The 17,025-nt window shown below is 45.7% G+C and overlaps 1 protein-coding gene across 1 annotated transcript in view; it reads left to right on the forward strand.

Annotated features, from left to right (window-relative positions):
* The first annotated feature begins 5,410 nt into the window (after positions 1-5,410).
* Med27 (mediator complex subunit 27) overlaps positions 5,411-17,025 on the forward strand; it is a 186,486-nt gene continuing 174,871 nt past the window's right edge. Inside the window, exons 1-2 of the mRNA XM_059259930.1 lie at positions 5,411-5,660; positions 8,853-8,997. Of these exons, the coding sequence (XP_059115913.1) occupies positions 5,458-5,660; positions 8,853-8,997 (348 nt within the window). The 5' untranslated portion in view covers positions 5,411-5,457. The remainder of the gene's footprint in view (positions 5,661-8,852; positions 8,998-17,025) is intronic.

Consider the following 17,025-nt stretch of genomic DNA (forward strand, 5'->3'; position numbering starts at 1 on the left):
ATGTGTTACGGTTGTAGGCAGAAGCCACCGTGCCTGGCCACATCTTCTAAACCTCAAGGGACCCCTAAAAAGTAAGCACATAAAGCTAGAATTTAGGGTCTCCAGCCTTGCCAAACCAAGACAAGTCTAGACACTTCCTTTCCTTTCCTTTTATGTTTGTAAAATATATTGTACAAACACCATAAAAAACTCTATATCCCAAAGTTGATGAGAGGTCTACCTCAATAGAGAACCATGGGACACAGTTAATTGACAATGTAGGAACAGCAGGGTTATGCCATTAGAAATCTTGAGAACAAACAGACTCACTGTTAACCCTTTTGTGGTTCTTCATAAAGAACTCCCCGTGGTGAGTCACAGGCACCTTCTCCTAATGGCTATGTTTTCAGTGTCTTCATTATATACCAGTGTTATTTCAAAACTTTTCATTTTTTGAGACAAGATTTCACATTTTAGTCCAGGCTGGCCTCAAACTTCAGGAGATTCCCCCTGCTTCAGTCTCCCAGATCTGATAGTTATTTTACCTTCATAGATAGTTATTAAAGCACATGGCTATTTTATGGAAATTAGTTTTATTACCTGTTTTAAGATAACATAAACCCCAGCACTTGGGAAGCAGAGGCAGGCAGATTTCTGTGAGTTCAAGGGCAGCATGGTCTACATAGTTCAAGGCCAGCCAGGATCATAGTGAGACCATGTCTCAAACAAATCAACAAAGACAAAAACGACAAACAGAAAACAAACTAATCAAGGTTCAGAAGGAGACATAACTGAGATAAGATTCTACAGCTTGAAATTAAATATTTTTATGTGTATGTGGCATATGCATGCGTGTGGCGTATGTAAACATATATGTATGGTGGTGTGCACCTATGAATTTGCTGATAGGCTAGTAGCCAGCAAGTCTCAGTCATTCTCCTAGCTCCAACCCCACAGCCCTGGAGTTAGAGGCTTACGTGTGTCTGTGCCTGGCTTTTTACGTGGGCACTGAGGATTCAAATCAGGTCCTCATGGCTGCACAGCAAGTGTTCTTACCCACTGCGCCATCGCCCCAGCTGATGTCCTCACAAACCCGCTCCAGCCTTAAGAAAAGCTATAATTGGAAGCACTGTGAAGGTGAGGTTGATGCCAGGAAATGACTAGTGTAGAGACCCAAGTCAACAGAATGCTTTTCCTTCATGTAGCTCTGTGAATTCATTTAAATAGTGTTTAAGAGTTGTTTGTCTCTGGCAAAGCAACACTGGGAACCAGATTTTTGTCCAGAATTTGTCTTTGAAAAAGTTGTTTCTTTTTATCTTATGTGTATAAGTGCTTTATGTATGCACATTGTGTGTGTGTCTGGTGCCCACGGAGGATGGAAGAGGGTGTTGGATTCTTTGAAATTGGAGTTATGGGTGGCTGTGAACTGTCACGTGGGTACTAGGAACCAAACCTGGGTCCTCTGTAAGAACAGCCAGTGCTCTTAACATCACAGCCATCTCTCCAGAATGGCTTCAAGTGGTGTCCCTAGAATTTATCTCTAACATTTTAGAACCAGTGGATTAGAGTTGAGGTGCTGCAGTCGGACTGAGGAGAAGTGGGGATGGAGGAGTGATACATAATGCCATTCTGTTAGTACAGCCTGGCAGAATAGAAGAGTTTTCTTATCATCTGGACTGTGCTTTTACTTTTCCTGCTCTTAAAATCATGACATCACTTAAAACAACAGATAATGACATTGATTCAAACTCACCATTGCAAAGAAAAAAAATATTAGAAAGAATCTTCATGCGCAGGACTACTGCCATTTTGCCACATTTGCTTATCTTCCTCCCTCCAAACAAACATTTCCTTTTTCATGTAGATGCAGTGGTGGTCTTTCATCACTTCCCTGTAGATGTATTGTCCCCAAACAAGGACATCTTCTTCTGTAACCATGATATAATGAACAATGTCATTAAATTATCATGGACAAAATGCTCACAGACCTTCAAAGATCTTCCTCAGATTTCTTCAGCTGTGTCAATCAGATGAGCAAAGTGCATTTGGTTGTCAAGTCCTGAAAGCAGTGCATGGCCTAGAACAGCTCCTCCACCTTTAGTTCTTGTTAGCGCAATACTATTATTATTTTTAAAAACTCTGACAGGTCAATCATTCTGTTGCAAGTCTTTCAGTCTAAGGTTGGTTTTCAATTTATATGACCTCATTACATTCAGGGTTTGCATCCTGGCGGGTAGGAACAGAGCAGAAGTCTCATTGTCTCTTTTCAGTACACGGTATCAGGAAGTTAGAAATGTATTCTGCCCCTGGTCATGTTGACTTCAACCCCCTGGGTAAGCTGCTGTTTGTGAAGTCTAGCAATTTTCTCCCCATTTAAAAAATGTAGTATTATTATTAGCACATTATTATTGTGTGTTTGTAAGTGTATGTGTGTAGGTCAGAGGACAACTTGTTGGAATTGTTTCTCCTTTTCTACTGTGTGTGGCCTGGAGATTGAATTCAGGCTATTTTTACCTGCTGAGTTATCTTTTATATTACTAAGTTTGAAAAAAATGTTCTGAAATATTTTCTTTAATGCTTTAAAATTCATTTGTTTATTTTAAAAAAACTTTATGTGTGTGTTTTGCCTGCGTGTATGTGTGTGCATCACTGTGTGTTGGGTGCCCAAGGAAATCAGAACTCCTAGAACTGGGGTTACAGATGGTTGTGAGCCACTGAGTGGGTGCTAGGAACCAAACCCAGGTCCTTTGCAAGAGCAACAAGTGCCTTTAACTGCCGAGCCATCTCTCCAGCTCCCGAGATATTTTCTTATCTTACAAGATTCTGGTTCTGTGGCATTCAGTCCATTTACAGTGCTATATAACCATTTACATTGCTATCTAAGCGTTCCCCATCCTCCATCCCTAGAGACTTTTCCAAGTCTCTTTTCTTCAATGTTCCTGAGACAGTAGGCCAAAGCCTTCCTCCCTGCACTTTCCCTGTGACTGTCTGAATCTGTTCCTGGGACTGGAGATGGTAGGCAGAGCCTCACATGTATCGGACAAGCACTCTACCACTGAGCTACAGCCCTGCTACTACTGGTTCTTTTTGTTCTAGAAATCCCAGAGGGCTCTCCCCACTCATCAACACAAAGATACAATGAAGGCCAGGATTATGAACTCCTTCCTTCCTTCTCATCTTCTCGAATCCAAACTGCATGTACTTGGCTCCTCTCAGGCCAGAACCTGTCCATAGTAGACACGGCAGAAAAATAAGTAAGATCCCTTAAACTGCTGGGCCAGATCTGGATAATATTTTGTTTACGTCCCAAATTTTCTCTTCTTCCTACAATGTCTATGCTAGGTGTCTTTAGGCATGTGGACATCACTAGAAACTGGCCCCTGGAAGCTGCAATTTCATTTTTTCCTTTGTGATTTTTGACTACTTCAATACTTCCTAGGAACAGACTCTTACAGCATTAGTATTTTTGTACCCTTTTGCTTCCTATAGTTTATTGTTCCAGTTCCATCTGTGAAATTATCACTGGCAAATGTGATAGCATTTTGCATGTGTACAGGCATTTTGCTTTCATGTATGTTCATGCACCATGTGTGCTGTGACCTTGAAGCCAGAAGAGGGCAACGAATCCCTTAGGACTGAAGTTACAGGTGATTGTGGACTTTCATGTGAGTGCTGGGAATCAAACCCACATCCTCTTCAAGAGCACTTAACCACGAACCCATCTCTCCAGGCCCCAAACATGGCTTATTTTTTGGACAGTACTCATGCTGTAGCCTATGCTGACCTGAGGTCCTAATCTTCACATCTCCTCTCAAGGGCTGGGATTACATGTGTGTATCATCATGCCTCACCAGCAAAATGAATAATGAGTCTACAGGTGTTACTCAGAAATCATCTGATTATTATGTGTCAGAATTTTCTCCTTCCTTTAGAAAAAAGGTAACGTTAAACCTGAGAATCATGAGTAGAAAGGACCAAATCCACTGTTATCCAATTAAAGGAATCTATATTTTGGAGGTGCTCCTGGGACTGACCAGCTGGCTGTCTCACCCTAAATCGGGATTTGAGAGAGCAGCCCCTGCTGGCCTCTTGAGGTTCTTTTTTATAGGAGAGAGAACAAAGGTAAGAATATTCGTCATGGCCGGGTGGTGGTGGCACACGCCTTTAATCCCAGCACTCGGGAGGCAGAGCCAGGCGGATCTCTGTGAGTTCGAGGCCAGCCTGATCTACAGAGTGAGTTCCAGGAAAGGTGCAAAGCTACACAGAGAAACCCTGTCTCGAAAAACCAAAAAACCCAAAAGCCAAAAACCAAAAAAACCAAAACAAAACAAAACAAAAACAAACAAACAAACAAACAAAAAACCAAAAAAACCTTAACTTGCGAGGACTTAACCCAGGATAAACAGGAACTTATTCTTTTCTTTTCTTTTTTTTTTTTTTTTGAGACAGAATTTCTCGTGTACCTCTGGCTGTCCCGGAACTCATTTGTAAACCAGGCTGGCCTTGAACTCAGAGATCCGTCTGCCTTTGCCTCCTGAGTGCTAGGATTAAAAGCGTGCATCACCACGTCTGGCTAGCAATTTATTTATTTACTGTTTTAACTGCATACATAACCCTTAACCTGCAAGGTACATTTTTCCTGTTTTGGTATCACATTAACTTGCAAGGTATATTGTTCCTGTTCCAGTCTCACAGTATATATACTTTCTATCATATGTAATCATATTTTGTTTATCTGCTCACATGTTGGTGGACACCTGGCTCCTTTGGTACTTAACTATTGTGAATGAGGTTGCTATGAATACGGAAGTACAAACATCTCATTTAGACCATGCTTTCAATTCTTTTGGGCATAAGCCGTTATTTCTATTACTATTATTACTTTTCTTTTGGACAAAGGGTCTCATGTAACCCGGCTGTTTTCTCCTTCCTGTCAAGTTTCTTAGAGAAAAACGCTTTGAGACTGTGTAGAATATCTTGCCGGTTTTTAGCATCAATTGATTCATATCTGAATCAGTTATTTCAATGGCTGCCAAGTGGAAGTTTCCTAATATCATTCCATCTTCATTTTTGTGTTGGCATTCTACTGTAGGTAAGAGAGTTCTTCCCCTTTATATATGATTATGGACTCATTTTATTCATGTACTCTGGGGACATTTTATTGTTCTGAGAAATTCTTTCCTTTGTGACTGTTCAAGTTTTGGCGATACGCGGTGAACTTTTGTATTTCTTTGTCATTCACCATCAACCAAAAGGCGAGGGCAACCTGACTTCCCCACACGGAGATCACACTTTAGCCGCCAACCCTCTCATTTAATCGGACCGGCGCAAATTTCCAAGTTGTACAATGGAGTTCCCAGGACCGTCGGCCATGTCTCAAACTACACATCCCAGAAGCCTCCCAGGACAACGTCATCAGAAAGTGCCACGCGCCGCTCAGGCTGCAGGCTCCCGAAAGCCGGCTGAGGCGGCTGCAACATGGCGGACGTGCTGAGCGTTGGGGTGAACCTGGAGGCATTTTCACAGGCCATCAATGCCATCCAGGCGCTGCGCTCCAGCGTGAGTAGGGTGTTCGACTGCCTTAAGGATGGCATGCGCAACAAGGAGACGCTGGAGGGCCGCGAGAAGGCCTTCATCGCGCACTTCCAGGACAACTTGCATTCGGTCAACCGGGACCTCAAGTAGGTAGTGGCTGAAGGAATCAGTGTCGAGGACCCTCCTGGCACCTATCCCACCGGGATCCCACGCCAGTCTTCCCAGTCACGGGCCGCTCTCTCTTGTCCTCAGTCCGCTGTTTCTTTTCGCTCGTCTCCAGGTCCCTGCCAGCCCCTCAGGGACACCTTGTCCCCCCTCCCGTTACCTAGTATTCCTTCTGTTGGCCATTTGGTCCTGGGTGACTTCTGCGGTCCTTGGTCCCCGCTGTGGCGGTCTTATTCTGACGAGGAAATGAGCTCTTCGCAGGAACTCCCACTTCGCCGATCTTACCAGGTTTCTTACCTGTAGGCCCTTGGGCACCAGCACATCTGGACATACCTATTACCGCTGTCTCAGGCTCAGTTGAGTACCCGTCGATCCGATGAGCACCAATTCCCGTCCTCACAGCTCGGAATTGATCAGTCCTACCTCACGTCACCCTCAAACACTACCTCCTTTACCTTTTGCCTCTTTCCATTTCTCCTCAGCCCTGCACTCACCTCCATTCCTTTTTTTCAGCTCTTTCTCAACAGAGACCTCATGTCACGTTTGTTAACTAGGCTGATTCTTCATGCCTATCTTTTTTCTTTTCTTTTCCTCTTTCTTTCTTTCTTTCTTTCTTTTTTTTTTTTTTTTAAGAGGAAGGATTTATTTAGGTTCACAGTTTCAGAGGACTCAGTCCACTACAATGGGAAAATCACGTAGGAGCAGCTTAGCCCCTAATAATTCTTAATTTGTGGTCCTAGTGATTACACACTTACTTTTGTTCTTACAAGACTCCCTTTTACTTCATTAGTATGTTAAGAATTGACTGAGCTGGGCGGTGGTGGCGCACGCCTTTAATCCCAGCACTGGGAGGCAGAGGCAGGAGGATCTCTGCGAGTTTGAGGCCAGCCTGGTCTACAGAGATGGTTCCAGGACAGCCAGGGCTACACAGAGAAAAGAATTAACTGAGAGGACATTCGTCAGATGCCTGGTACATAATAGGAACTCCGGTCCACCCCCTCAAGACAGGGTTTCTTTGTATATCCTTGCCTGTCCTCCACTGGATCTGTAGACCAGGCTGGCCTTAAAGTCACAGAAATCTGCATGCCTCTGCCTCCTGAGTGCAGGGACCAAAGGTGTGCATCACCACGCCCAGAAGTAGGTACTTCTTGTTTGCCTGAACTTGTATTCTCTTCTTGTCTTAGAAGGTTGGAATGGAAGGACTTTGGCCTTTTTGTTTGTTTGTTTTGTTTTTTGTTTTTCGAGACAGGGTTTCTCTGTGTAGCTTTGCTCCTTCCTGGAACTCACTCTGTAGCCCAGGTTGGCCTGGAACTCAGAGATCCGCCTGCCTCTGCCTCCCAAGTGCTGGGATTAAAGGTGTGTGCCACCACCGCCCGGCTGGATTTTGGCCTTTTACTTCTGAAATTGACCTTAACAGGAACAGCATTTGGTGAGCTAGTCAGAATTTCTGGATAGACTGGGCTTTCTTTCTCCCATCTCATGTCCCTCCACAGTGCCTGGTTCAGACAGGTTCTTCACTACTTAGCTAACCCCCCAGGACTCCCTGCACCCTCCAGTTTGGTCTGGCAGGATGGAGGAGCAAGTGGTAGTGAAGTAGTGAGTGCCTTCCCTCCCCTGTATTCCACACCCCGTCTTAAATCCCACCTGCACACATTTTGATTGCAGTGTCCCCAACAGGTAATCCTTGCCCTGCTTGAGGGTGACATGCTCCCACCCATCACCACCATCACACACATACTTCCATTTCAGGTTCTTTCCTCTGCTTTTCTAATGGGAGGTTCCAGCCCTTTTCACTTTAGAAACTTTAGCAATGTGGACATTCCTCTGACTTATTAAATGTAGAGCAGTGCCAATAAGAAGGGGGCTGAACTACTGCCGACAGCAGGAACCATCCAGTGGTGGAGACTATCTGAGTGGTCAGTGCTGCAGCCCCAGGAAGAGCTGCATCATCTACCTTGGAGAAAGGCAGAGGGAGCAGCAGGCCATGGCTTTGTGTCGGCAGATTCAGGGCCAGCATTGAAGCCATTTTATGTTGCCTTCTCAGACGATGCCAGTAAGTCCTGGATTCTTCTGTTACCGTGTACAAGCATTGGAAGGAACAGTGGATCTCTTCAAGTGCTGTGGCTCTAAACAGTCCTGAACATGCCTTTCTTGAGGAGTCTTCAGGATATAAGGGACAGCCACTTCTGTTACAGTGACTTGAATGTCAGCTCTAAAGCCCAAGGCCACATTTGGCTTTGACTTTTTTGCAATCTTGGAGCTGCAGCTTATGAAATATTTGTAGTGTTAAAATCCTTTCTACCAACCAATAAAGTAAAAAGAAGCATGAAAGAAAAAAAAAGGGGGGGGGGCTGAAGAGTCTGGACTGGATGCTGCATGGGAGTGGTTCACAGAGGCTTGTTGGCAGCTGGGGCAGCTCCTCAGACTCCACTCCCAGGGTGTGTGCTTTCACTGTCGGCTCGCTTTCCCAAGCTTCTCCCTAGTTTCCCTGCTGGACTGAAGTGTGTTTGTTTGACACAGCCTCTCAATGGTGTCTTCCCATTCCAGTTGTTTATCTCTTTGTCTTGCTAAAGCTTTGCCATCTGTAAAGCACCGTGCACAAATCTATCCCAATGTGAAATGATAAATAATCATGGTTTATTCAGGTCCTTGCTGCTCTGCCAAATGGAGTGAGCTGCACGTGGGTCCGAAAATCCTGAATGAGAGGCAGTGTTATACCACACTGCAAGGTCACAGAACATCTCCTCCCCGCTGTGGACGAATCTGAGTTGTTAAATCCTAATTTCTGGGAAACTTACTGTTTCTCTGTACCCGTAGCTTTCTTTTCCCTCTGGAATGGCATGAGACGGCTATATTTTGTTTCGTTTTGTTTGTCCCACTGTGTAGCCCTAATTGGCTCTGGAACTCCCTATCTAGACCAGGCTGGCCTCAAATTCTCATGGATCCACCTGCCTCTGCCTCCCCAGTGCTGGGATCAAAGAGATGGGCCACCGTGACTGGTTTTGAAAGGTCTGTTTGAAATGAAAACTCTCAGGCATTCTCTTCTTAGCCCTAAGCCTTTTTCCAGACCTCTTGTTAAGAGACTTCTGATGGCATCCAGCCTTGAGCAGTGTGCTTGGCCTTGATGGAGTGAAGCGGACTCAGGTTTATGTAGTGTCTCTCTTTACTTTTAGTGAGCTGGAACGTCTGAGCAATCTGGTAGGCAAGCCGTCCGAGAACCACCCTCTTCACAACAGCGGGCTGTTAAGCCTGGATCCTGTGCAGGACAAAACTCCCCTCTACAGCCAGCTGCTGCAAGCGTACAAATGGTCCAACAAGGTAAGGGGGTGCTGTAGATGGAGCCGACAGAGCAAAACCCCGTGTTTCTCCCAGCAATGCAGAACAAGAGAGCAGGTTCTCTTCTGCATCTTGGAGTCTGCATGGGCTGCAGAGTTGGAATTTTAGGGTTTCCTATAAGTGATGTTTCATCCCTTTGAAGCCTTTGGAGTTGATAATGATGCTCAAGTAATGACATTTGAAAAGGAATCCTAGATCAGCGGTGCTTAGCCTGGAGATTGGGTGTGGAGAGCAGATTATGGAACCCTGGATGATACATGAAGTGTGTTGTGGTGTGTTACATGTAGTGTGCTGTAGTGTGTTACATACACTGTGTTGTGGTGTTACATACAGTGTGCTGTGGTGTGTGCAGTTTTGCCTGAGGAAGGTGCATCTGTCCTAGCTTCCCTCAGTTTACCAGGAGGTCCTGACTGTTACAAGTTTAGACTGGCGATGGGAAGGAAGGCTTAGCCACTCAGATTTTTTTACGGTCTTGCATTGTCTTTTCTCTGTAACGGATTAGATTATGCTCCACTTTCTCCTAAACCCATTTTAACATGTGCTACACAGTGTGACTTTTGTGATGTCATTGAGCAAGCAGGTCCATGACGTGGCCCTGGGAAAGCTGGAAGAGGAGAACTAAACAGTAGTCTAAAATGACAGGAACCACCAGGCTCACAAACCCAGAAGCTGTTTGCTTCCCTGTGAGTTCCTTTTGTGTGTCTGCTGTGTGTGTGTGTTTTCCTGCTGACGGGAAGCTGGCACATACTTTCGGTCAGGTTTGGAAGCCTTTCTCAGCACACTCGATAGCTCCTGAGACCTGCTGATGGTGAATGGCTGTGCTCCCCCAGGCCCGCCCTTCGCCCTCTCCCTCCTGGCCTCTCCCTCTTGGGTCTTGGCGACAGATGAGCCTTGATAGTTTTTTTTTTTTTTTTTTTTTTTTTTTTGGTTTTTCGAGACAGGGTTTCTCTGTGTAGCTTTGCGCCTTTCCTGGAACTCGCTTTGGAGACCAGGCTGGCCTCGAACTCACAGAGATCCGCCTGGCTCTGCCTCCCGAGTGCTGGGATTAAAGGCGTGCGCCACCACTGCCCGGCAAGCCTTGATAGTTTTTCTGCTGTGTGATTTTTTTTCTTTGAATTTCTCTGGCGGGCTTCTTTGAGTATTCGGTTTGAAGTGAGTTGGAGATTCACAAAGATGATTGTCACTGGGGACTAAAAGAACTTGGACTCTGAATATACTGATTTGGCTTTTAAGACCTTTCCTCCAAATTCTGTGGTACCAGGTGTAGAAACCCACCCTGGAGTTGGAGGAAACTTCAGTGCATCAAAAATGGTCAATGAAATGGTCAGGAACTCCCTGGTTTGAAGCTGAGCTCATGAGGGTCAAGGCGTGCTTGGCTGTGTCACTCACGTGCGTCTCAGGGCTTGCTTGCTGTTGTTGCCCTGAGACTCTCGTGGTGGGAGAAAGGATGGCCTAGCAGCTGCAGAGTTCTGCATCCTTATGCCTAGAGAGCTCCCAGTGACTGTGCCAGGCCCTGTGTGATGGGGTCCTTGCAGAGGTTCGTTGGATCAATGGGTGCGAGTCGGAGCTTGGCTCATTGGAGTGATTCTCCTTGGTAATGGAGAAGACTGTTTCCTGAAAGAAGAGTGTTATTAGTCTGTTTTTGTTACTGTAATGAAGAACCTGAGGTAGACTAACTATAAATAAGAGGGTTTATTTAGGCCTTGGTTTTAGAGATGCCGGGTCAAGGTGCTCATTGGCTTGATCCTGGTGAGGACTTCATAGCAGAGAGTACCATAGCAGTAGGTGAGTATGTAGGGACAGATCTCCTTGTCAGACAGGAAGGACGTCAGAGGGCTGGTGTCCCCCAGTCACTTCTGAGGACATGTCTCCAGTTGACCTCTTATTAGGTTCCACCTCTTAAGGGATCATTACCATGGTAAGGACAAACCCTCTCACCAATGAAGATTGGTGGGAGGTGACAACACCCACTTTAACAACATTCCCAACCAGAGCAGAAGACACCAGGCAGGAACAGTGGCAGTTGCTGGGGCCAGGGCCTCCTGCTTTCTAGACTGCCCTGTGGAAGCTTCCTGGTTTTCCTGGGGGTGTGCCTGGTAAGTGGGTAGAAGCTGGTCAGCAGATGTGTGGCTCAATTTGACTCCCAGAAAACCCTGTTCGGATGAGGAAGTCCTGTTGCCCGAGTGATGAGAGCTTTCCAGTGGGACAGTTTGGGCTGGGTGACAGAGACTGCTATCTGAGGTGACTGGTCTCACATTGAAGTGATGGCAATTTCCATTTGAACAGCGCTACTTTTATAACCTAAGGAGTCAGATTTTTTGGCTGTGGAAACAAGTCCTGGCCCTTTGTCCCAAGGAGGGGAAAAAGTGTATTAAAAGAAACAAATATCATGTGTGTGGAACTCTTGCCTTAAGATGCTACAGGTTAAAATATTTATGGAAGCTTGTCATAAACTTTAAAATCCTATAGCCAGTGTTGGGAGCTTTGGAGGTTTTAGGCATGGCCCTGACATGTGGTGATATGCTTATAAAGCCACAGTGTTCTCTCACTAGTCCCCTGTGTCACCAGCAGAAGAGTTCAGCTTCTTGTGTTAGAGCCATGCAAGCTGAAGTCCCATGAACTGGCTTTGTCATAGCTCCTAGAAGGATTATAGTTTGAGTGTGGTAGTTGTTGTTGTTTTCCCTGAAACTTGATGGTTAAGTTTTCAACTTAGAAAACATTTCTTTCTTTTGGCCACATCTTAGAAATTAATGTGACATTTTATTTATACTTTTTTTTTTTTTAACCTATTTAGTGTGCATGCATTCCCATGGTTTCAAAAGGCAGGGAAGACAAAATACATGGTATGTGGGTCTTTGAACTTTTGCTCCTTCCAGGGCAGACATTACTAATCAACTGATGAATTCTGCTCAGGCTGTTTATGGATTGGCTCTGAATTGTACAAATGTTCTATGGCTAGGCTGCAGGAGACTTGACTTCTATAGAAGGACATAGCGTCTAATCTTGCTGTTACTTATTTCTTCCACACCTTACTTAGGGAAAGAGGATTTTGAGATTCATAAAACCAGAAAGACAAGAAGAAAGTCAGGGTCAGAGTGCCTTATGTATATTTCTCCAATAAACGAAAGAAATAGCCTCAAGACAGAAAGCAGTATTCTCATTTCCAGCTGTTAACATGCAAGAGGCCAATCATTAATTATGTTTTTCTTGCTTCTGTAAATGAAAAGAGATTTTAATTGCCAAAACATTCGCCATTCATCATTTTATCCGAGGAATTTAAAGCAGTGCGTGCAGTAATGTGTGAAGGGGAATGGGTATCTTGCCCGGGTCAGCTTTCTGTGCTGTGGCTGAGAATGGAAGGACATGGGAAAAGGCTTTGACACCCCATTATGTGGTGGACTTTGTGTGCTGTTGACCATAGAGAGGTCTCGTGCATGTCTAATGACTACTCATTTTCTTGTGGGGAGTTTTCCTCATTTTTGTAAAGTCAGTTGGAGTATTACATGGTAGTTGGCGTAATTGTTAGACTAACACATTCAAAGATTAATTTGATGAAACGCTGTCAAATCGCTGTGAGCAGCACTTTCCCCATGCTGATTCGGGGAAAGAGCTGCGCTTCTGACTCGGATGCACCTATAGATAATTGTTCTGCAGAAGGGTGACAAGCTCTCTCGACTTGGGCAGAAAATAATTGGCATCAGCGCTGTCCCTGCTGTAGTCAGTGTAGACTTTGTCACTTGTTATGCTCAGACATGAGCAACTGACTTGTCCTGAAGTCCCTTTCTGAGGACTCCAGCCTCCTGTCACCAGGCTTTTCACTTCAGGCATTGATGATTTTCACTTGTTTGTGGCAGAAGGCTGCTTTGTGTAAAGTCCTCTGTGGTCCCAGTAGGAGTTTGATCCCAGGAACTCCTGTGCCTGGAGTTAAGAGGTCCACAGATGCTCAAGTCCCTCGCATAAAATGATGCTGTATTTATATTTAACTATATACATTGCCTTCTCCTCTTGTTTTTCTGTGCTTTTGGAGATGGGTTCTTGCTGTGTTGCCCAGGCATCCGCCGAGTGAGCTTTCTCCCCCAGCCTCTAGAGTAGCTGGGATCTAAGTGTGTGCCACCATACCCGCTTTCTCCCCTGTGTGCCACATCGTCACTGGGTGGCATAATACCCCAGACAGTGCATTTGCTGTACGATGGCTGCTGTACTCAGTGTATTGCCCAGGTGATAATGACGAGGAGGAGTCTGTAGACATTCAGTATAAGAGCAGTATTTTCCATTAGGAGTTGGTTGAACCTGCAGATTCGCTGACAAGAACTAGGGGAGGGCTCATGGCATCTGCATAGAAGAGCTGGCCATGATTTTGCTTTTCCCTGGTGATACTGGGAATAACAAAGATTCCAAGTATTTGAGTTGGGAAAGGCCAGCAGAGCAAGATGCTGTTGCTGCCTCTGTCCCTCCCTCCCTCCCTTCCCCTCTCCTCCTTCTCCCCTCCCTCCTCCCCCCCTCTTCTTCCTACTTTTCTAACATCTTTAATGTTTACTTATTTATTTATTTTTGTTTTTTTCCAGACAGAGTTTCTTGGTGTAATAGCCCTGACTGTCTTGGAACTTGCTTTGTAGACCTGTCTGGCCTTGAACTCAGAGATCCTCTGCCTCCCTAGTGCTGGGATTAAAGGCGTTGTACTACTACACTTAGTTTAATGTTTTATTTTTAATCTATCTGTCTGTCTGTCTATCTATCTATGTTTTTTTTTTTTTCTTTTGGTTTTCTGAGACAGGGTTTCTCAGTAGCTCTGGCTGTCCTGGATCTCACTCTGTAGGCCAGGCTTGCCTCGAACTCACAGAGATCTGCCTGCTTCTGCCTCCTGAGTGCTGGGATTAAAGGCGGGTACTACCACCATAAGGCCTAATGTTTTATTTTTCAAAGAAAGTTTTTAGGCTTGATGTGGTGGTGTACCCCTTTAATTCCAGCATTTGAAAGCAGAGGCAGGCTGATCTCTGTGAATTCCAGGGCTACATGGTGAGATCCTGTCTAGGAATAAAATAAAATTAAAATAAAAAACAAGGTTTTTGTTGTTGTCGTTGCTCCAAGGACTCAAGTTACTCCATGGCTTTAAGTTACTGTGATGGTCATCTGCCACATCCATTTATTTTATTTTATTTATTTATATTTTGTATGAGTGCTCTGCATGTATACCTGCATACCAGAAGGGGGCATCAGGTCCTATTATAGTTGGTTGTGAGCCACCATGTGGATGCTGGGAATTGAACTCAGAACCTCTGAAAGAGCAGCCAGTGCTCTTAACCACTGAGCCATCTCTCCAATCCTGCCACATCCATCTTGCATGTGCACATTTGAGACAGGGTCTCATGGGGCCCTGGCTGGCCTTTAGTTCAGGATGGCCTTGAACGTGTGATCCTCTAGGCTCCACTTCTTTGAAAGTGTGCTTTCTGATTTTTGCATTCTGGGGCTGGTAGGTCTGGGGTTGTTTTATGGTACAGCACTGAGCCTTTCCTGTGGAAACCCTGTCTTGTTTTTAGGGTAACCTGTAAATCCCAGAGGGGAGGCACCACACCCATCTTGTTCTTTGCTGGGTGTTCCCAGAACCATGCAAGGAGTCTGGTAGACAAGCAGAATAGACATGCAATACGAATTCCCCCAGGGAAGGGGCTAGGGATGTAGCTCAGGGGAGAGTGATTGCTTAGCATAGCATGTGGAAACAAAAACAGAAATCACTTCTGAAGGAATGAAAGGAGAAACAAAAGTCTTTTGTGTTGATTTTCATTCAGGACCCATCTGTGGCTTGCTTGCTTGTGTGTTTGATGAAGTGTGAAGTCCAGTTGCACTGTTAGTAGAAGAGAGAAGATTCCAGGGCCTTTGAGGGCCTGGACTGGCTTCCAGGAGAGAAATTTGGGAAGGTCAGGCAGAGGTCAGTTGGTAGGTGACGGTAAGCTCTTTGAGGGCTGAGCCTAGCAGTTTCATTTGTGAGTGTTGTCATCCAGGATGCCTTTCTTAGTGGACAGGCCCACAGCCAGCGCTTAGGAGGGGACACAGCTTGGTGGAGCCCCTGGGTGGACTCAGTCAGGCTAATTGAAACGGATGCAGGTTTTCTGTCTGATAGCTGTCGCTTTTACAGCAGTGCAGAAGCAGTCTGGGAAGGACAGGGTCAACTCCACCAGCCTCCTGAGGTGCATTACCCACTTTGTGAATTTTCAATAATTTCTTGAGAGAGAGAGAGAGAGAGAGAGAGAGAGAGAGAGAGAGAGAGAGAGGTGTGTGTGTGTGTGTGTGCGTGTGTGCGCGTGTGCGCGCGCGCACACACACACACACACACACACACACACGCGCGTGCGCTGAGCCTGGAACTCACTGACTTGCCTAAACTGGCTGGCCAGGGAGCCCCAGGGATCTGTTGCTGTGATAGAACACTGACCAGAAACAGCTTAGGGCAGGGAAGGCTTTATTCTGCTTAGGACTCCATTACTACTGAGGAAAGTGGAGGCAGGAACTTGAAGGCACTTACTATTCCACACAGCAGTTCCTCTGACCAAGGAACTCACTTCACAGCCAGTAAACTACAGCAGGAACCATGGAGGATGCTCTTCCTGGCTGGCCCTTGGCCTGGCTTATCCTCAGCTAGCTTCCTTATACAATTGAGGATCACCTAGCCAGGGCTTGTACCGCCCACAGTGGACTGGGCCTTCCTATGTGGGGGTCCCTGCAAGCATCAAGGCTAGCAGGGAAATGAAGCGTGAGAGGGAAGAAGGGAAGCTAAGTTCAGCCTGACTTAGCTGGTGCTGGTTCAGAGTTCTAGAGAGTCTGACAGCAGGTGGTTTATTTATTGTAGGCATGGTTAAACATGGTACAATGTTGGATCAAGACAGTCCCTGACAGACCTACCCACAGAACAAACAGTCTGATCTGGGCAAATCCCCAGTTAAGACTTCCTTTCAGATGACTCTAAGCCGTGAAAATTGGTACTTAACTAGGACACTTGTACAAACAGGGCCTTGTGCTTGCATATAAGCACTTTACTGATGGAGCCATCATCCATCACTACCTGTCAATAATCTCTGTTCTAGTGTCTTCTTCTGCCAGCAGGCCCAGCCCTGACCATGTTCTGTGCACAAGTTCACGTAGGTGACGATGGGAAAGACAGTTACTTAAATATTTGGTACTATGGGACCTGGTACTATTCTGGGAAAGGTGTTAGGTACCGTTTCTCCCAAACCTGGTCTCAGCACCTGCTGTCATACAGCCAACCTGCTGGCAGAGTGGACCAGTTGGTATTGACTGTCTAGTTAGCCTCAGACCTGGCACCTCCCCTTTCACGGGAGCCATGACAGAAGGGTTGCAGCGCAACACTACCAAACAGGAAACTGGACATCAAAGCAGATGCTTCACATGCCCTGAGCTTGGACCTGCACGGGCCCAGATGCAGGTTTTAGTCAGGCTGCCTGGGTTCTGATCCAGCTCTGTACTCATCCAGTGCCTTGGCTAAGTGATAAACTTCTTCCTGAGTGAGGGTGTCCTGACTGAAATGAGGCTAGAACTAGGGTTTGTATTGTAGCATCAAAGCAGATGCTTCACATGCCCTGAGCTTGGACCTGCACGGGCCCAGATGCAGGTTTTAGTCAGGCTGCCTGGGTTCTGATCCAGCTCTGTACTCATCCAGTGCCTTGGCTAAGTGATAAACTTCTTCCTGAGTGAGGGTGTCCTGACTGAAATGAGGCTAGAACTAGGGTTTGTATTGTAGTGTTGGTGAAGTAGACATAATGTCTATAAATAAGATGCATTGGCTATTGATGCTGGCATGTAGCTCAGTAGTAGATCATCTATCTGTTTTCGCATGCGAGAGGTCCTTAGCTAACTCCCACATAGTAAGCATTGAATGAATATGGCTGTGCTCAGCACATGGTAGTGTACACATGCATGTGTATCTGTGGTGTGCAACAGCGCTGCTGTGTGCTTATGTATATAAACTCCTGGGCCTAAGCACCTTGGCTCACATCC

This window comes from Peromyscus eremicus, chromosome 4 (genome assembly GCF_949786415.1).
Source record: "Peromyscus eremicus chromosome 4, PerEre_H2_v1, whole genome shotgun sequence".
NCBI lineage: Eukaryota > Metazoa > Chordata > Mammalia > Rodentia > Cricetidae > Peromyscus > Peromyscus eremicus.